General features: G+C 43.3%; 1 protein-coding gene and 1 long non-coding RNA gene across 2 annotated transcripts in view; one reads left to right on the top strand and one right to left on the bottom strand.

The window, feature by feature from the left end:
- LOC138915142 (rho GTPase-activating protein 20-like) overlaps positions 1–21,375 on the top strand; it is a 110,555-nt gene that overhangs the window by 38,761 nt on the left and 50,419 nt on the right. The window contains exons 3-7 of the mRNA XM_070256075.1: positions 9,052–9,670; positions 10,609–10,776; positions 17,375–17,524; positions 18,505–18,546; positions 19,183–19,267. Coding sequence (XP_070112176.1) covers positions 9,606–9,670; positions 10,609–10,776; positions 17,375–17,524; positions 18,505–18,546; positions 19,183–19,267 — 510 coding nt within the window. The 5' untranslated portion in view covers positions 9,052–9,605. The remainder of the gene's footprint in view (positions 1–9,051; positions 9,671–10,608; positions 10,777–17,374; positions 17,525–18,504; positions 18,547–19,182; positions 19,268–21,375) is intronic.
- On the bottom strand, positions 2,710–9,464 carry LOC138921613 (uncharacterized). Its single transcript, XR_011434317.1, has 3 exons — positions 9,303–9,464; positions 9,135–9,210; positions 2,710–5,466 (listed from the first exon to the last, which is right to left on the bottom strand). It is a non-coding gene; the product is annotated as an uncharacterized lncRNA (long non-coding RNA).

Below are 21,375 nucleotides of genomic sequence, written 5' to 3'. Positions count from 1 at the left end.
ATAAACGCTTAAGAAGATGACAATTAAATTCATCTCCATGCCTGCCTTTGTAAAAATAAATGTAGAAATAAAGCAATAAGGACTACTTCCTCAATGGCTTAAGGATGGTGTATCTTTAAACCAGAGAAAAGCATTATCCCAGAACAGAGAAGACTAGAATTGTTCCATTTCGGTATTGGACCACACGTGATGACTGCCGACACAGCTCTTCTGAAAGGTTTACCCTGAGATTTGTGTCAAGTCAAGAATAGAAAAAAAGAGAAAACATTTAAATATGAAGAATTAGATTTTAATTATGAAAGCTATAAGTATGTACCTAGAAGTCTAGAGATTGTACTGAAAATTAGGATGAATGAAAAAATTATCTGAGTCACAATGAATAAACATAGTATCTCATGTTAAAAGTATGTAATCTAAAATGTAGTTCAAAATGTATATGATTCTGTTTCCAGTATAAAAAATTAAAAATTTGACCATATCTGTAGAAAAACAATTACAAATTTCAGCATGTAATAAAATGAAAAATTGAACAAATGGTGGAATGTTTCCTTACATGAAAACAGAGTAAAAATGTCAGCAGTGAGTAGACAGGTTATATGGGCACCTTTATTATTTATGTTGTGACTTATTCATACGTGTTTCCCCTTGAGAAAGTGTGGGTTAGCGTAAGCAGAGGTCACGGTGCACGTGACATGCCACCACTGCAGAGCCTGACATGGACCAGGCACAGTGACCCCGTGTGCTGCCCACTAACTGGCATTTGCTGCTAACCCATCCCTCCCTCTGATATCTGAGGGGCCGCACTGGAGCAGCACCCACTGTGGGGACAATGACGTCCTCCCTTCAGCACTTCCTTGCTTATGTCGTTCTGGAGCCTCTGCCCATAGGGAGCGAGGACTGAGGCTCAGCTTGACAGGAAGGAGAGGCTGGAGAGAAAGCAGAGTGAAAGAGAGACAGAGACCAAATTTCTTGGGTCCCAAACTGTGAGTGCACAGGGTCAGATCTGTGGTGCCTTTGTGTTTTTATTCCCTCGCTGGGGATGGGTTATGACACCCCACCTCAGCCCAGCAGTGGAATCAGTATGGGGACAGTGGAGACAGATGTGGATGGTCCTCAGCGAGAAGGCCACAGCAGTGAATTCTGAGCTGAATGTGACCAAGAGGCTGCAGCCTGAGCAAGGCCTGGGTGTGGCCCCTTCCTGTGGGGAGTGAGAGGCAGAAGCTGAGCCAGGGGTGGAGGCAGGGCATCTCTGTCTGAAGGGCTCCTAACCCCTCATGTCAGGCCGAGAGGAATAAGGGCTGGGGCAGCAGGAGGCGCTGTGGGCCAGTTGCTGGAGGTTCCATGGGGTGATGGCAGCTAGGAAAACAGCCACCACCTGAGTCTGTGACCCATGTCCAGTGACCTCCATGCCAGGGTCCCAGAGCCTCAGGGCCTCCACCCAGCCCACTTCTCCCTCGGTCAGACGCCGCATGTTTTTTGGAGGGAAGGAAGGGGATTTAGGAAGAGGTTTGGAGGCTGGTTCTCAGGGACTGGGTGAGATGTGAGTGAGCTGTACCTCCTGAATGATGGTCTATGGACACACGTGGGGGGTTGAGGTCCTGAGCTCATCCTTGTGATGGAAATACAGACAAAAGCCTTCCTGCCTTGTTCAGTGGTGACAGGAAGGTTGTAGTTGTCAAGTGCGTCATCTCAATGGACTTCCCTCCTTCTCTGAGATTTATCTGAGTTGTCCAATGTCCATGATCTCACATGTCCCTAGGCTGATATCCCACATGGGTCAAAAATGTCCCTGCAGTCCCAGGCATCACACCCACACAATAAACTCTCCTGAATGAGAGAGATTGCCCTCCCTGATCCATGGAACAGGAATCTCAGACTTCATGAGGACGGGACCGGAAGAGATACCTCACACTGTCTCCCCTGACTCCATCATGGTGAGCAGGGAGGGGATTGTCTGATTGGTTTGGAAAATGAAAGGCCTGTCCCTGGAGCTGGATCTGGGGCAAATCACAGGCTCACCACATGACTGGGAGATTTGGGGTCGGAGAGGAGAGGAAAGGACAGAAGGTTTCCCTCAGTGGTCCCAGCATGTGCATCATCTGCTCTCCATCCTTGTCATTAGTTCATGTTGGGTCAACTACTGTGCACACTAGGAGCTGGGCAGGGGACACAGGCCAGGGGCACCTGTCTCATAAGACTCTGCTTCTGGTGCCCTGGTCTTTCTAATGTTCTGCAAAGGGTCAGTCTCAGGTGAAATGACACCAACTCCAATCAGGGAGGCCCCAGGCTGAAATTCAATACTCTCTGGAGAGGGAGAAAGGGGCAAAACTCCCTCATGAGGATGTCCTCTTCCCAGAGGGAGTGAGAAGGGCGATTACATCTCAAGAACCCACACTAGTGGCCATTGCCTGCCATCACCGGGCTCCTCCCCTGCAAGTGCCTCCTCTCTCAGGTGAGGACCTGTCCTAGAGGCCCAGCTCATGGATGTCTAGACACACACTCCAGTCCAGAGCCCTTCTGTCACGTTCCCCCAAACAAGTGATTCCTCAGGTCACTGAGGGCTGATTTCTGAGATTCTCCCCCTCACAGGGCCCAGGTCTCAGGGGCTCTGTCCCAGTTATGTTCCTCTTCTGTGTCCTGGAGCTTGGATCAGAGTTAGCCTGACTCAGAAAAGTGAACGGTTCACTCATACAAGTAGAGAATGAGCCATGTGAAATATTCTATTCAACTCATACATTAGTGAGGAGACCAGTGAATGGTAAGGATTGGTCCAAGAGAAGAGTGTAGCAAAAATCAAAGTACTTCCATTCCACCAGGAATAGGACCTCTGAAGCAAAGATTTGGAGTGTTGGAGACACGCTGCTTAATCTCTAACAAGGAAGACATCACATAAGAGGAAAAGAGTCTGTGTCTTTCAATTACTGCCACCACTGCTTGTCCTTGGTTTCAATCCATTGTCTGTTTTTCTCTAATCGAGCAGACATTCCTGGATGCTGGGGCAGGCTGCCCTGGGGACAGAGTCCACCAGGGGTGTGTGAGTCTGCCAGGGCTGCCATAACATAACACCACAGATGGGGTGGATTAACCACAGATGTGTTTTCTCACATTTCTGCAGGCTGGAAGTCCAAGATCAAGGTGACGGCAGTTTGGTTTCTCCTTGGCTTGCGCGTGGCTGCCTTCTCACTGTGTCCTCACAGGGACCTTTCTCTGTGTGCTCATCCCTGGTTTCTCTTCTTCTTCTTATAAACACACCAGCCCCACTTGTTTGGGCACCACCCTCATGACCTCATTTACCTTAATTACCTCCTTCAATGCCTTATCTCCAGGGACAGTCACATCAGGGTTAGGGTCTCAAACTAGGATTTTGAGGGACACAGTTCAGTCCATATCAGGGAGTCAGGGCAGAATCAGGGAAACAAAGTCCAGCTCTGTTTGACTCAGGCTAGTTGACTCTCCATATTATGTGCATCCACACCATTTACTGAACACCTAATTTGGGTCAGACTTGGGTGTAGGGGCTCAGTATAGTAGATGGACAAGATAGGAAGGGTTCACATGCTCAGAGTGGTGACACTGTCTAGGGGAAGAGAGAGTACAAACAAGCAAAATATACTGTACAGGAAAGCTGTTTTGGGAGAGTAAGGAGGGTGAGCTTGGTGGGGTGGAGATGGGAGCATTAGAGGGGTTGTCAGGGGATCAACAGTATGTGATTTGTTTATGAGGCCCAGGTGCTGCATAGAAAATGAAGGAGGAGGAGGATTGGATGTAGGTAGGGACTAGGTAGGAACTGTGGACGACACAAATGTCAGACTGTGAGTCTAGCTAACTGGTGGAGCAGGTGGGATAGAGGAATAAGTTCGGATTCCCCATGTCTTGGAGGAAGGAAGTATTGAAGGATGGTGTTGGGAAAAAGAGGAACTGAGGCTGGGCTCTTGGGAAAAGTGCGGGTGTGGGGTGATTCAATCAATTGAGACAACATGATGGCTCCATCTAGTTGAGACAAGATTATTTGAAGCTCACATTTTCAGGAGATATGATCAGCTCTGACAAATGTGTCTACTCATTAGGAAGGCCAGGCCTGCGCATCTCTAGTTTACTCTCCTCTTACATTTGATGAAAACTTCACCTGTGCCTGTTCAATTTCAGCATCTTGTTAGAGGAACAGAACACTAAGGATGAACTCAGCCCCCGCCTTCTCAATGCTGCCCCCATATTAGAAACTTTCCACTTTTCAAAAGCCAGAAAATGACCCTTTCTACCAGATTAATTAATCTGAACTTCAGGAGCGGGATTCTGTAATGGGGTCATGTTAAAATGCTTCCAGAGGTTTATTTTATGCAAAAAAGATTGATAATGCCTACTTGGCTTCTCTTCTTATTTTCTTGAGGAAGAAAATTGGCCAACAAGACAGGACAGGCTGAAGAGGCTGAGACTTGGCTCCAGATGGGACCTCAGGCCTCATATGAGGGGGCCTGCTCTCCCACTGGGCAGGGTCCAGGAGGATGGTCCACACATCCTGATCCCAGTCATCCCCTATGGGGGCTGAAAGGCTGTACCTGGAAGCAGGTGTTAGGATGGCGTCATTTCCCAGGCAAGCAGAGTCTAGTAGGAGAAATCAAGAAGACTCTCCTAGAAACCAAAGTGTGATGGATGCATTTCAAGAAAGACAACCCCTCAGTGCAGTGAGAAGGAGGATCTAGGCAATGCTTTACCCCAAAATCAAGAGAAGATAGTGGATGGATGGGTGTGGCTCCCCCCTGGGCACTGGACAGTTTCCTTGTTGGGCAGGGTTGGCCCTGGGTCACAGCTGATAAGGGCTGTGCTGAGACAGAAGTCTGCTTCATGGTCCACAGCTGGTATTAGTCTGAAGGCCTGCTTCCTGGGGCTTAAATGGGCCTGTCCCCAGCCCATTTCCTGCCCACAGACCACTCTGCACAGGGCTGGAGCCAGGGCACAGGGCTGCCTCAAGATTCCCATTCAGACTGAGGTCAGCAGGCCTGCCTCCAGGGGCACTGATGAGCATTTGTCTTGTGCAGTTCCTGGATGGGCAGGACTGCTCCTGGACTGTGGCTAAGAGGGGCTGGAACTGGATCACGGGCTGCTTCAGGGCTCACAGCCAGGGACACGGTTGTCAGGCCTGCTAACTGAGGCACAGACGGGAGTGACTCCTGCTGGGTCCATTGACAAATGGTGCAGGTGACAAGAAGAAGACAAAAAAAAGATGTGCCATGTTCACAGGGGTATGGCACTGATCTGGGCCTGTGGTCAGGACCCCCTGAGCATGGGCCTGCCTTCTCAAACACCACTCCTCAGCCTTGGGTTCTGCCAGGATTTCACAGTCTCCTACCTGGATCCAGAAGCTCCCACAAAGGCACTTTTCTCCATTGATGGCCACCAAATCATGGTTGCTGAGTGAGGACACGAGTGGGGGACCGCCTATTCCATCATCTTGCTGATGTCACTCGCCTGTTAAGTGATATTTAAAAATTTTAGGTAATGTATTTTGTTCTCGTATGGTTATTAATTTTTGTGTTCAACCTACGATGAATTTGTCTATTGCCAGGACATGAAGATGTTACTGTATTTTTTCTAGAACTCTTATGATTTTAACTTTTATATTGATGACTATGATTCAAATCAGATTGAGTTTTTCATATGGGACGAGTCAGTGGTCAGTGGTCACTATTTCCAGACCACAGGCTTGTGATCCATTAAAGAAAAGCCAGTGACTATTTCAACAGAAAAGAATTTGATAAAATTTCAGAACTTGTTTGTGATTTTGAAACAATCTCTCAGGAAACTGGAATCAAAGGGAAGTCCCATTCCCTGATGGAAGACAGGAAAATAAATAAATCATCAAAAATCATTATTCTAAGTCACTTTATGTTAGAATTTCTCTATTTAAAACAGAGATAAAACAAACGTCACACATCAGAAGAAGCGATCTGTTAGAATTGCTATGAGAGCAGCATCCTTGGTCCTGCAGAGGACGTTCTAGATTATGAGCTGCCCCACACGCAGGGACGTCCTTGTCTGTCACAGTTTTTAAATTAAATGATCATGAGGAATAGTCCTCCAGGCTCTCTAATGGGTCACATTTTTACAGATCGTCATATTAAAGTTGTTCTGGAATTCAAATGCTATAAAATCTCTTCTTACAACCCTTTATCCTAGATGTCTGACTCAGTCCAAGGATAATACTCCACCAACCAAATTGGAAATATGAAATGTTTAAATAAAAAGTAATAACACAATATACATCCACTTCTTTAGGGAATGTAAACAGGGTAAACTAATCAGAAAAACAAAATGATGATAAGAATCATAACTGCATTCTTTGTTCAGTATTTCTATGCTTAAATTTTATCTAAGAGAATATGCACAATGGGATCAGATGTAAGTGTGGAAATTTCCTAGTAAATTATTATAATAAAAACAGGTATTTGCTCATCTCAGCATGGTCAGTATCTCCAGCAGGTGATGTGTGAGCCTGGTCCTGATGGAAGGGGACAGCGGTGGGAAAGGAGGACCAGAAGTACCAAAAGGAGAAGGTGACACTGGGTTTCAGGGTTAAGCATCCTCTTAGCAAAGGGGCCCTACTTGTGCTTTTGTATAGGCTCCAGGGGAGAGGTGAGCCAAGAGGTCGGAAATAAAGATGGTCACATATACAGAGACTTTGAATGTGACACTCAACAGCTTTACATAATCTTGACAGTGAGAGAAATTGTGTGAAACGTTTAAGCAGGGAGGTGCCTTTATCAGATACATGCACTTGAAATATCGCTCTAAATACAGAGTGAAGAATGGAATACAGTGGGCAAACTGTGGGATGAGGCCACACTGAGGGACTCTGCAAGGCTGGGGGAGCAGGGCTGGGCTCCTGCACGTGGCACCTGGAATGGGGCAGAGCCATGTGCAGCTGAGGGGAGGCTGGGGACAGAGCACGGAGAATCTCAGTGTCCACGTCCTGAGGGAGATGAGGGGCTCTCAGCCAGCAGGAGCAGGCTCCAGATGCCCAGAGGAATTATGCGAGTCTATGCACTGCCTCTTTCTCCTGCTGGGATCTAACTTCCATGTGAATAGTTTTCCCCTCTTATGTCACTGCTGTATCTACAGAGCCCAGAAAACTGTGGCACAAAGGACAAACTCAGCCAGTGTTTGCTGAAAGAGTATTAGAATTCTCCTGAATTTCAAACCTTGTTGAAGAGCAGATCTGAGGCAAAGATAATGATTTCTGCTTTCTGGACAGCTTGAGCCTGGAGTTCTGAGTCGAATTAAGAGTAGAGGTTAAGTAATAATGGTGATCTCATTGTCTATAGGACAGAAGAGAAACTCCCCCTTGACCCTGGGGACAGTGACCAGGGAGATGGACTGGGTTCCACGGCTTCACGCAGAGAAAGAGAAGGATGCGCTGGGCCTACAGGGACTGAGGAAAAAACCATGGGGAGCAGGCGGAAGGGGGAACAAACTGTGAGCACAGGAGACAAGCTCCACGAGCAAATAAACTGCAGAGTGTGGGTGAACTTGATAGAAGTCAAATAACATTCCACTTAAGAACATGTATGATAGACATTTTTTTTTTAAGGATTGGCACCTGGGCTAACAACTGTTGCCAATCTTTTTTTTTTTTCTGCCTTATTTCCCAAACCCCCCTGAACACAGTTGTATATCTTAGTTGCAGGTCCTTTTAGTTGTGGGATGTGAGACGTCGCCTCAACGTGGCCCGACTAGCTGTGCGCGCCCAGGATCCGAACACTGGGCCGCCGCAGCGGAGCACGCGAACTTAACCACTCGGCCATGAAGCCGGCCCCTAATGATAGACATTTGTTAACAAGATGTTAAATATAGAGCTCATGATCCAGCACAAGATCAATGAAATTTTAATACTCAATTTTTTAACCCAAAATCCTATGAAGGACCCTAGTGGGAAAACCTGTGAAGAGAGGATGATGGGGTTGGTAAGCTGTGTGTCCATAGAAGAGATGATTCTGAACAGGGAGAGATGGATGACAGAAGCCAACAAATGAGGGTCTAAGACTTTCTCTGCCAGGTTGGACTTTACTCTAATACAAGATGGCGTGATGGGAGCTGCACAGCTCAAATATTAGGATTCATTGTGCTTCTTTGATTTCTCACTAGTACAGGCAATAGATTACCTAAAAATTGGAGTTTAAAACACAGATAAGGTTATGTGAGATTATTTGGAATTCATTGCTTTATGCACAAGTGATGGAACACTGAACATGGATGCGCTCCCTAAACCACATTAAAATGAAGGGATATGATGTTTGCAACATCTTGTCTCATGGTTAAAACACTTTAAATTCCAATTTCTGTACATTTTTCCACCTTCCATGTGCACTGCCTTATGAGAGAGTGATACAAGAGTCATTGCCTCCAATGTATGTGAATGCCATTAACAGATGATCAGACCATGGATGTGTGAATAGAGACAGTGACCTGGTGAGCTGCAGAAACCAGCTGTGCTCTCAGGGCTTTGGCCCTGGTGAGGGGTGTGTCCTGTGACCAGGAGGGGGCAGTGCAGGACAGCCCTTTGGTCCCTACAAAGCTGCTCAGCAAGGACCATTCACTCAAAGGAGCCTGGGCCTGGGGGCTGGACCCTGTGCTTACTGAAGGAGGCTGAGCAGCTCTGTCCTCTCTGGCCTGGCAGAGTCCCCTGAGCAGGGACCTTTGTGTTGTCTCGGTAGGTGCTTCCTCCCAGGGCTCTCCCAAGGGGTGAGGCCAACCTCCATCCTCCTCAGTGTGTGGTGTGAGCTGAGCTCCAGCACCAGGGCTCAGGGAGGGGCTGGGCAGTCACTGGATGGAAATCCATTTTCATGGGCCGCCCCTACTATGGCACAGGGTGGAGACCATGGGGATGTGTGCACCATGGCCTGGTCTCCCCTCCTCCTTGCGCTCCTCTCTCACTGCACAGTTGGGGACAGGCTTTGGGGACAGAGGGAAGCCCCCAACATCACTTCTCCCTTGCTTAGACTTCTAAGAAATTTCCCATGATTCTTGCCCAGCAACCATGCCTGTCTGTGTCTGTAGGTTCCCTCTCCCAGCCTGTGCTGACTCAGCTGCCCTCCCTCTGTATCTCCTGGAAAAACAGCCAGACTCTACTGGACCCTGACCTCTCGCTTCAGTGTTGACGATTACTGGATATGCTGGTACCAGAAGAAATCATGGAGACCGGGCAGAGAAAGGATCCTGTGGTGATGGAAATAAATGTCCTGTATCTTGACTGTATCAATGCTACTATCTTAATTATGGTATTGTACTATAGTTTAGAGAGATAGTACCATTCGGGGAACCAGGTAAAAGGTTGATGTAATTTCTCTGGGTTGTTTCTTACAACTTCCTGTGAATCTACAATTATCTCAAAGTAAATAGATTAGTTTTAAAAACTCAAAAGATGCAGGCAAAACCAGGGAAACAGATATGTCAGTTTGTCAGTTATGGCATGCGCCTTAGAACCCTAACGTCATAACGGCCGGTGACCTTGACAACTCCAGAATCCTCAGGCTTCAGTGCCTAGTTTACAGTGCTCTGCCAAGTGCTGTAGACGTGCTCGATAGTCAGTGCCAAGAATTGAAGAAAACGGGATGTTTTCGTCAATCAAAAAGCGCTTTCAGCTTTCAGGCGGTCGTTCAAGGCTTCACCTCCGCAGGTAGTCTTTGAATATACTACTCTTGATCGTCCAAAGGGACTAGCAGTCACAGGAAGTGTTCTGTTTTGTTTCTCCTAAAACATGGGAACCAATTCTTACCTTCAGCACTGCTTTCACGAAAAGCTACTCATGTTCACAAGGTTCAGTGCTGCTGAGTACAGAAAGCAGGCTTTACATACTCAAGGGAGACTCTTTCTTGGCTCCATGAGGGAGAATTTTCTGTAGACCTATGACAATATCTCCCTATTCATGAAAGAGTTTTTGTGTCCTGTGAAATTTAGTTGTTTTACCTTTTATGACCAAAGAGTCATAGCTTAGAGCTTAGTTATAGCTCAACAAAATAATATCTAAGACCCTGTTGTGTTTAGAAACTTATTGATGTTTCCAGTATTATTTGCTGATCTTTGAGAATTTCCCCCCAAAACTTGAATACTGATTTAGCTATGATTGGAGTCAATTTTCCAGAATCTTCAGTTATCTAAATTTTTATGTTAACATGAAACTAAATTGTAATTACTTTTTCACAAATCTCTAGGTCACTTTATTTTATCTGTCTCAGGCCACAAATTGTCCTGGGTTTTGGGTTTTTTTTTTTTTTACCTTCTTGTAATATTCTCAACCTTTGGCCTCTTGGTTCTCCCCTTCCCAACAGCTCGTGGCCATCTTTGCTTTGCTGCTGCCCCCTTCTCCCCACCTCTAAGAGTTGGCATGCTCTGGGGCATGTCCTGGAAACCGTTCTCCATCTACCTCAACTCCCTGTGTGCCCTCATCTTTTTTAATAGCTTTCTGTAATTTGGAGACTTGAATTTGAGCTATAGAGTTCTGTTTTGAGGATCGAGGCTAATTTTTAGTGTCGTGTTAACCTTGACCTTTGGCACAAAACTCTATCAGGTATTTGATGGGTGACTGGTTGTCCTGTGGTATTTGTTGCTTTGCAGGGAAAGCTCTTCTGTTGAGGTGGACACCCACAGTGAAAATGCTACGTCATCTGAGAGTGCCGGTCGCACTCTGCTGATCCACGGCCCCGTGGAACTCAAAAGAGGCTGGAGGAGGCAGAAGCGACACCTCTTCTTGCTCAGCGATCTGTTGCTGATAACTAACACCAAGTACGTGTACACTACAGGCTCTCCTGATTACCATCAGATTGCGTTTTCACCAACCCTTACTGTGGGAAAATGTTAAGTGGATTTCTTCTTTTGCTTTTGCAAATGTTTTGATCCTCCCTTTAGTCAACAAGTATCAACAGAGGTCTTGTTCTGTGCCGTGTCCCTGTAGAGAAAACAATTGAGAATGTGACAGGCAGGGTCTCTCCTGCCTGGAGCTTCCGGACGGATGATAAAAATAAGAGGAGGGAAATTACACATTGAAGTTAGTGCTTCTCATAAGAGAGAGAAGAGGGTACCATGTGGAGAAGAAAATGGGACCATCCTAGAGAGGGGCTGTCTATGGAGGTCTCTCCGAGGTGGCAGCATTTAAACCAAACCTATGGGGTGAGAAGCAGCCGCATTCCTAGACTAGGTGGCTGAGCCTTCTAGGGTGAGGGACCAGCAGGACTCAGTGGGTGCAACTCAGCCCTCTGGAGGGAGGGGTTCAGGAAAGGCTGATGTGACTGGAGCCTTCAGTGTGGGGCACAATATCAGGTAAGATACTGTGGTCAGGGGTCCAGCCACACAGGGTCTCCACAGGCCACAAAAAAGGTTGAAATATTATGCTGAAGCATATTTAATTAAGCAAGTGACCATATCTGGTTTATATTTTTAGCATATTGTTCTGCCTATTGCTAGATAGCAGATTGGTGGGTAAGCAAGAGTGGACGCAGGGAGACTAGTTAGGGAGGCAGTGGTTCTGATGAAATATGACAGGGACTCCATCTTGGGAGTGGCAATGAGAAGAGGCAGCAGACAGATTTGGAAGATATGTTGGAGACAGAACCAAATGGATGCACTTTCTTCCCAACCCTGGACACAAATGTAACCAATATCCAGCCTAAAACATGGTAATTGCTCAATTAACGTCTAACGGTAGGTGGATGCAAGGTCATCTGTTTACTTTCTTCATCTCTGTTTTCATGATTTATGAAACACCATAAAAGACAAAGAATATTTCACCAAACAAACTATCAAGAAGCTTTTTCATTACTAGAGAAAATGAAAACTCTTTTCTTGGCTGCCCTCACTGCTAGCTCTCAGTTAGTTACGCCATGTCATAGGTAAGACACGCAAGTACCGACTTTGCAAAATGCTATATTTAATCTGAGCGATGTTAATAATAAGAAGCATGAATTATCAGAAGTTTTTTCTGTCAGGAATTATGCTGAGGACTTTATGTACCGAATCTTGTCTGAACCTTGCAACTACCCAGTGAGATGGGATCATTTTCCTTATCTTATGGAGGACCTTGATGCCCGGAGGTCTGCTGCCTTTCCCCAGGTCACCACCTTAGCAATTAGTGGAGTCCACGTTTGAAACTAGGTCTGTTAATTTCAGCACACAGTCTCTTACCCAACCTGTGGTGCTGCTGCCTCTATTCTCTCTTTTGTCTGGATTTCACAGAACACACCACAATCAACTAGTTTCTCTCTCATCCTTGAAATCAACCTTTCCTTTGTGGTGAGGAAATGGCTACCTCACATCCTGGTGAGAAATGGAACTGAGAAACAAATGAGAAGTCTAGCTATCAAAAAAAAAAATCAGAGGCCAAAATAAAGACGATAAAATATATTTAAGATGAGTGAAATTGCCTCCAGATGTAGGCTTGGAGATGACGATGTCATAAAGAGGACAGAGAGAAAAAGATTCTGTCCAGGGCTTGGCATGAGGTCCATTCAAGGCACTCTGCTCCTGATAGAGGGAATGAGGCATTATTTTAAAAAGTGTAGACTAGTTACCAATCTCTTTATTTAAGCAAGGTTAGTATAGGAAACTGAAATTTCTTGGATGCATTCTTGGGACCACACGAGGAGCATCACAGATGGCTTGTTTAGTTTCCCCAATAGCCCTCCAAGGCAGGTACTGTCATCATCTCCAGGCTTCAGATAGGAAGACAAAGACTGAGGAAGGCTCAGGAACTGGCCCAATGTCATACACAGGAAAATGATGGGAGAGACTGCACTGCAGGTCTGCCTTCATCCCAAGGCCACGCTCTTCCTGTCACACCATGTTGTATTCCTCTGTGCTCAACCTGAGACACACAAAAGCAAGCAACCACAACACTCATCTCCTGCTTGTCAGGACTTTGCAGACCACTCACATTCAATTTGTAAGGGGAATACGTTCTCCTTCACTTTTCTTTTCACCTTTGTAATTATTACAGTATTTAGGAGAGTAGGCGACCTTTGTTTTCCTACCAGAAGCCACTTGTCTCAGATACTGCTAACCTCTGAATGGGTCTGATAGAACCTACAGTACTCTGCCAAAAACATTTTATATTGATACAGTGTTCTTTTCTCCTAGCAAATTGCATCCATTTCAGAGCTGAATTTTTATTTTGGTTGGTCCATTATCACAGAAGATGCCCACCATCTTTCACATACTGCTTTTCAGAGAGCTCTCTGTGTCTGCTCAAGGGTTTCATAATGTGACACAATCTCTATCAATTTATTCAATAATATTCTTGTTTATGAGACTCAGTTCCTGCAAGATTACTTTTATATGCTTTCTACATCCATTGGGAATGTTGGAAAGTGTAGGTGATCTAAGGCATTTGATTTGCTTCAGAAGACCTTGATATAGAGAGAGCAGAGATTTTTGATAAGGTAACTGTCTTCATCTGGTCAGGCTACCAAAACCAAATATCATCGACTGCTTGGCTTAAACCACAGAAATGTATTTACAGAGATTCATTTATTTATTATTAGCGCTTCAAGTGGACCTCATGCCAAGCCCTGGACAGAGTCTTTTTCTCTCTGTCCTCTTTATGACATCACCATCTCCAAGGCTACACCTGGAAGCAATTTCACTCATCTTAAGTATATTTTCTTATCTTTATTTTGGCCTCTGATTTTTTTTTTTTGATAGCTAGACTTCTCATTTGTTTTTCAGTTCCCTGAGCATTCTGTTCCATTTCTCACCAGGTAACAAGCAGATGAGAGTTAGTCATTTCCTCACCACACAGAAAAGAAATTTATTTATTTACAGAAATTTGTCATGGTTCTGGAGACTGGAAATCTGAGATGAGGCTGTCAGCAGGGTCGGGTCCTCATGAGAGCTCCCCTCCCAGCTTGCAGATGGCCGCCTTCTCCCCATGGGCTCTCATGCCTCTCAGTGTGTGCCTGTGGAGAAAGAGCTCTCTCTCTTCCTCCCAATCCTATTGGATTAGGACCCCACTCTTATGACCTCATCTAACCTTAATTACCTCCTATAAGCTTTATCTCCCAAAACTGACATATTGGCTATTAGGGCTTCAAGGTATGAATTGGAGGGTGGGGAGTGGGGTGGGATTCAGTCCATAGCAGGAAGCAAGCAGTACTCAATGCTGCCACCTTGTACAAGAGTTTACCACAGCTTTTAGAAAGCTGGCTACTAGATCATTTCCATAGTAAACATTTGGGGACATTCGTGATTACTGTTCATATGAGAAAATTTATTTATTTTTTTCCTACCAAGAAATAACAACTTCAATGAAATAGCCACCCGCAACAAGCCGCTTATTTCCTTTCTGTCATGCCTCGCTCTCAGATGGAGGATTGTGTTATGTCCTGGATCGATCTGTTCAAGTTAATCACCTGAGTTTAGTGCCTGCTTTTTCTACTCAGGGAAGGGGGTGGAGTGACTTAGGTTCCGTTTTTCCTCAGTGTGTCTTGAGGCTTCAGTTGGAAACTCTTTCTTCTCCAGGTTGATGCTACAGAAACCAACACAAAGGGAGTAAATAGTTGACTGACTGCTGCGTATATATTAGTCAGACTAAATGAACTTTAGTTTGTGTGTAATAATAAAGGGGATTTATATGTCCTTTCTTCATGAGGAAATTATATTTCTCCCGTTGTGCTGGATGTTAATAACAGTCAGTGGAAATTGTTTGGATATTTTTTTCATTTTTTTCATACTACATTAGAAACTTTGGTTCTCAAGAATTAAAGTCAGATGGGAACTTTGTTAACATTTTTGATATTCATTAGAATGCTAAATAAGAGGTTATTTTTCAAATGAAATTATGACTTGTTTTTTTAAACAGCATCTACTTCATAAGATACTAATACTCGTAGAGGCCCATGGAGAACAAATAGAAAGTAAGAGACTGTACTTACTTAGCTCACACCCCCCTCAGACATCTCTGTCCTCATATTTAGTTATTAAAGAATATAGAAACAATGAAATCCAATTTTGTTTAGGTCAAAAGATGAAGATGACTATTAGCTTATTATCAGTGGCATTACAAAGATTCTTGCAGAAGATACCATGACCCCTACTCCCAGCATCTAAGGGAACACCTGTGCCTTAGAATGAGGGGAATCTCCCTAGAATCTGTGACTTTCCACAGTTCACCGGGGATCACGCTCCCGTGTCCAAGTTGAGGTAGAAGAAAGCGAGAGGGATACCATCATCTTAGCAGATGGATAGTGAGGACCCACGTGTTAGAAATAAAAACTGCCTTTTTCCTCCTGCTCCCTTTGAGCCATGTTTTGTAAGGTTCATCACTTCTCATTTCTACTGATGTAATCTGAAGAGTCAGTCACTGAGCGCAGAGAAACACGGTGAGATCTCAGGAGAATCCACTGTAGTACAAGCCTTTGTTGTAATACATTTTCAGTATTTCGAGGCTAGCATTTAGCTTTGTTGATAGAATGTCAGGAGATTGATCCTCTCACTCTCAAATGAGAGAACAATGCCATCAGAAAGCCTGATGGCTCTGGGGGGAGAAAGGAGGCTGAAGGTAGGAACGATCAGGAGGGCACTACGTGGAACTGTCCAGGTCAGCACTCATGGAGGCCAAGTGGTTGTGAGCATAGGCTCATGACTTAGGCTGTCTGGCTTCAAAGCCCATCTCTTGCTTTTGGCAATTTTCTTAATTTCTCTGTGAGTTTCCTCATCTATAAAACGGAGCTAATAGATATAGTGGATTGAGGATTAAGTGAAGCAATGTTTGTAAAATATGTAGAATAGTGCTTGGCATGTGGTGGGAGCTCAATAAATGTTATAGGAGACTGAAAACCAAACAGAAACTCCGTGGTTTGGTTTCAAGGAAGTGGATAATCTTGGGACTTCATGGAACTTTGGAGAGAATTAAAGAAACGACTCTTTCAGGTGCACATATTTGAAATTTTCCACACAGTACCTTAGGTGTCTCCACACATGGACATCTACATGACAAAACTTTTAAAATCTGTAAAAACAAGTAGACATGTGTCTCTCTTTCCTATCGGCAGTAGACTATTTTTAGCTTCGTAATGCTTTTAGAGTTACGATCTAGAACAATTATTTTATCTGAGAATTGATTGTGTTTCACACAAATATTCAAATACATCAACATAGGGTAAAAATGTGAAATAAATGTCTAAGAAGCCACCTGTGTCACAAGGCGTATTTGCATCCACTGTACCCTAACGTTTGAATCTAGGTCATCCTTCAGGTAGGCTTCCTGCAGAATTATTTTCGTTTCATAAATCCCATCAAAGCCTTTTTGCTTTAACTGTTCCATGAGTCAGCAGAGTCTTAGGGGTTTTTGAACCTGAGGTGTCTTGGATCTCATTTTAGCTTTAGCGTTTCCACATGTGGTTCTGAATAGGAGGCAATTCCGAAGTGGCGTGCCCGTGTTCCCTAGGCATCCTTCAGAGGACTTGTACCGTCTAAATCTCAGGCTCACCTGAGTGTTAAATTTGTGAGTTAACCGAGAGATATAGTGGTTTCCATGTCAGAGGTCAAAGGAGATTAGGCAGAAACTGTCGGAAAACCATTTCATTGCTGACAAAGCCGATCACCTTCCGATTCCTCAGAGATAAATGGGAAATATCTCCATGACTCACATGTAAGACCTCCTGGGCACTGATGTGGGACCAATCGATTGATTGGTTGAATTTTGAGCTCAGTCCGCGCGCTAACAGTTTTTCAGTTTGATCCGGAACCTGATAGAAAATGGTATGAATGAAATCTTAATAAAGGAAATTTAAAATAACCTATGCTTAAACGCTAGAAAATCTTTTAAAAAATTAAGGCTGAAAGTGTATTTTAAATCCCTCTGATCCAAGCTTATTGCTGTTTTAGTCTGATTCTCAAGAAAAAAGTTGTATAATTATCTTTATAAATCATGTATCATGTATCTTTGTTCAGCTACTCAAAGGCTTTTTAAAGTAAGCAAGACATGAACAAATAATAAATTAATTATAGTAATAAATCATTAAGTAAATAAAATGATATATGTGAATATAATAACAAATATAACAATAATAACTGAATAATAAATGAATTAATGGTTCTCTAAAAAAGCTCTAAAATGTAGAGTATGGTCCGTACTCAATCCTCAACATGCAGAAAAATTGCTATTTGCTGCCATTGTGTTTTCAGGGCCTTCCTGGCCCAGGCATCACTCAGCACACACTTTGTAAAGACCCATCCAACCCCTGACTGTGCGGAGCACAGAGGGTCACAGAGCTAAAGGAGGCACGTTGCACCCTGGGGCAGTGAGAATTGGCATCTTACCATAAGCACAGCTGTTCCCATAACATTTAAGAAACAAACTAACAGAGGTCTTGTTTGGTTATCTTTCTAGTTACAAAAAACACTTTAAAATAAAAAATAAAGTACCCCTGAACACCATATGGATTGCCAACTGTTTGGACAAATTTGGAGAAGTGGACACCTCTGCCAAGAGGTCCTTTGTCTTGGGCTGGCCCACAGTGAACTTTGTGGCCACCTTCAGGTAAGACCTACAGCTTTTGTATTCAATGACTCCTTTTCTTACCTCTCATAATGACACTTGTATGTACTTTCCCCCAAAAGGTTTTTATGTGCAAATTGATCATGAAAAATGGGAACTATTGGAGTAATTTCCTTTCCTTTTTGGATGAGTGCTTTTTCAAATGGGCTCTAGGAGCTACTTGGGGAGGTGGAAGTTCAGGGTACATGGAGTAAGGTTTAAGGCCCCTCTCAACATCCTGCCCCTAATCCCCAGTGAGTAGCTGTGTTTTTAAATCACTGGAATATCTTCCGTGAGCAAGTAGTATTAAATAGTCCAAGTCAGTTTGAAAAATTGCTTTTATACTCTCAAATTCATTCCCTTAAAAATAGTATTTAATTATACAAATAAAATTAATCATGTCATCAAATACTGGGTTGCCTGAATTGCTGTGTACATATTGTCTTATTTGGTGTCTATAGAGAGGTGACAATTCAAGACAAAGGTATGGTCCAAGAGTACAAGTTAGTGTTCCGAGGCATGTTCTAAGACTGGCACGAAGATGGGGAATGTGGCCCCCTGACCCTGGACATCCTGAGTCTACACTTTTGGGTTCACAGGGGTTCTTTTTTATATTTGAATAGCACTGCCAGCTGCAGGAACGCTCTGAGGTATAATTAACCCTTTTCCTGTTCTGGAAACTGAAACTCAGAGTGGTTAATTGATTTGCCCGTGATCACATAGCTTGCCTCACATAGTTGCAATTATGTGTTTAGATTCCACACCAACTGCTCTCCCACTTTACGATCTATTTCCCATCGCTGTAACACTGCTTGGAAAACAGCAGGGCCCATCAAATGCCCAACGATGAGGAGAGCACAACTGACACGCACATCCACGTCAGTGATAAATGGCTGCTGCTATTTTCATCTGCAATGGCAGTTCTAATATCTTAGTATAAGTATTTTATGTAGTTAATTTTTCTCCCTTTTTTTAAATTGCAGTTCTTCAGAACTAAAGGAAAAATGGCACTCTTCCCTTCAAAGGTATTTTTTCAGTATACATATTCTAAATCTTTGATCCACAATAAAAGATTGCAGATCTCTTCATGGCAGCACCCTCAAACTATTCTCCCTCTCTCTAGTAGAAGCTGTCCGAGCATCCTCAAACAACTCCTTGTTTAGATTTACCCGGCTGCTACTGCAAAAATGTCCTCTCACTTACATGCATGTTTTGCTTATTTTTGAGGAAGCTCTGCTTGTCACTCTCATCTTCCCCTTCTCTCCAACCTAATGATTGGATCCAATGTTACTCTCAAAACACATGCTCAATTTCCCTAAGTGCAGGTTACTCTACTGAGTGATTCTCAAAGCAGCTGCTACTTCCTACCCTTGAACCCAGGAAGGTGCTGGGCTCTCCAATCAGGCAGGAAAGCTCTGAGGACTGGATCTACTGCCAAATCTCACACGACAGGGGCAACCCGTTATTTTCTGGGTCATGTCTTACTTTCACGAAGTATTTTTGCATATTCTTCCAACTCATAATTTGGTTTTGCCGAGTCTATTTATATGCTTTCAAAAATAACCAAGTAGACTGAAAATATTAGCAGTATAGATTATTTGAAAAGAAGCTAATAGCTAATGCATCCTACTCTATTTTGGGTTATTATTGAATGTGATTAGGTGCATCAATCTAGCCAAAGAGAAGGACCAGCCAGAGAGCATTCCCCTCAAAATCATCACTGAGGACATTAAGAACTGTGTCTGTGTGAGTATTTTTAAGAGCAAAAATTAAATTAAATTCCAAGTTCTTTATTTGGGCAGAATGAAAGAGAAAGGCATAGACATAGACAGAGAGAGATGGAGGTAGAAACAGAGAGAGAGAGAGAGAGAGAGAAAGGGAGAGAGAAGGAAAGAAAAACAGGAAGGGGAGATGAGGGGGAGGGAGGGAGAAAGGAAGAGAGGGGAAGAGAAAGAGAGAATTTAGAAGGTACCAAGTGGAAAACTGTATTTTCCCGTATCCATACTGTGACATAAAACGTGAATCCCAGGTGATATGAAGCAAGAGGAATCTATGATGGCTTCAGTGCTTAAGCATGAAAAGAATATTGCATGGTAAACGTTCCTAATGTTTCTCTGGATCCTGCTAATGGTAATTATAGTGGCTTGTTGTAATAAAGTGATTTTCACAACCAGGTATTTCTTATTAGAATGAAACATTTTTTCCAATTGTTGCTACATGCAGAGTGGCCTGGGTTGTTTCCACAGTTTTTTTCTTCCTAGGATGTTTTATTTAGAATAATTGTAAAGTTACAGAAAAGTTGCAAAAATACAAAAGGTATAAAGAACACCCATATACCCTTTAGCTAGATTCACCTATTTGGTTAACATTGTACTCCATTTGCTTTATCATTTATTTTGTTGTCTCTCTCTCCTTCTCCATATTGTGTATGAAGATACCTATTTTTGAGGGTCACACATACGTCGTGGTCCTTTATCCTTAAACACTTGGGTATGTCCTAAGCATAGGGGTATTCCCTTCTATAACAGCATACAGTTAGCGCCTTTAGTACATTGAACATTGGTGTGATACTTGAAGCTACCATTCATGTTCCCATTTTGCCGGCTGGCCTCAGTAATGTCCCTCTTCTAGGAGAGAATCTACTGGAGGGTCAGGTATTAAAAATGTGGAGAAGTTTTGAAAAGTCTTTCATTCTGAGGAATGTCAGCACTAATTGAACTGAAAAGTTTGAGACTTTTAAGAGATCAGTATATTTCTACCTTATTTTGTTGATGCCACTGGGGAAAAAAACCATTCACCTCAGTTGTTTCTATAGAATTTGATCTCTGAAACTGTAGTGCAGGAGCCAAGACATTGACCCTGAGGAGCAAATATTCTGGGTGTTTTTCATATCACTTTGTTCTGTTATCTGTTACGGGAGCTCTCGATCACACACGATAGTATGTGAAGGTGGAAAAAGAGGCAGTTTAAGACAGTTATTTCCTGGCCAGTAGGAAAGCCGTGCAAATATTCTGATCTGTTTCTGAGTATCGGAGAGATGCTCTGCTTGAGGAGATAAGACTGCAGAGTTCCCTAGGAAAGCACACTGCCTGCTCTCATTTCACTTAGGGCAGGGGTTGCAGTCAGAATTTTTCATGGAAAATCACCTTTAAATTTTTGAAAATGAACTTTAATTGCATAAACATTACACAAAACAAACATTTCTAATGTTCTTCATTCATTCCTGAAGATCCAAATTTCCCTCTAATTCTATTTCATTTCACCCTGGAGAAACTTTCCTTAGCATTTCTTGTTATGCAGATCTGGTGCCAACAGATTTTCTTAGTTTCTTTTATCTGAAAATGTCTTTATTTCACCTTCACTCTTGAAAGATGTGTTTGCTGGATGTAGAATTTTGCCTGCAATTTTTTTTCTTTCGGCGCTTTAAAGATGTTCCACTGTCTTTTGGTCTTTATGCTTCTGATGAGTTGTCTGTGATCATTCAAACATTAATTATCTGCATATGATCTGTCATTTTTCTTCAGCTGCTTTCAAGATTTTTTCTGATTTTTGGTTTTTAGCAGTGTGGGTAAGCATCAGAGCATGGTTTTCCTTGAATCTGTTTTTTTGCCAAACAAAATCCTCTTTGGCATTTTATAAACTTCTTGAGTTTTTAAATTTATGTCTTTATGAATGTAAATTATGTCTAAAGTTTGGGAAATTTTGGTCATTATTTCCTCATTTTTTTTTCTTCCCCGTTTTTTCTCTTCTTTCTTTCTGAGATTCTAGTTACACGTATATCAGACACTTTGATGTTGTCCACAGGCCCCTCAGGTTCTGTTAATTTTTTCAATCTTCTTTTTTCCCCTCTACTC

The sequence above is a fragment of the Equus caballus genome, chromosome 30 (assembly GCF_041296265.1).
Source record: "Equus caballus isolate H_3958 breed thoroughbred chromosome 30, TB-T2T, whole genome shotgun sequence".
NCBI lineage: Eukaryota > Metazoa > Chordata > Mammalia > Perissodactyla > Equidae > Equus > Equus caballus.
This window is presented reverse-complemented; position numbering and strand designations above follow the sequence as displayed.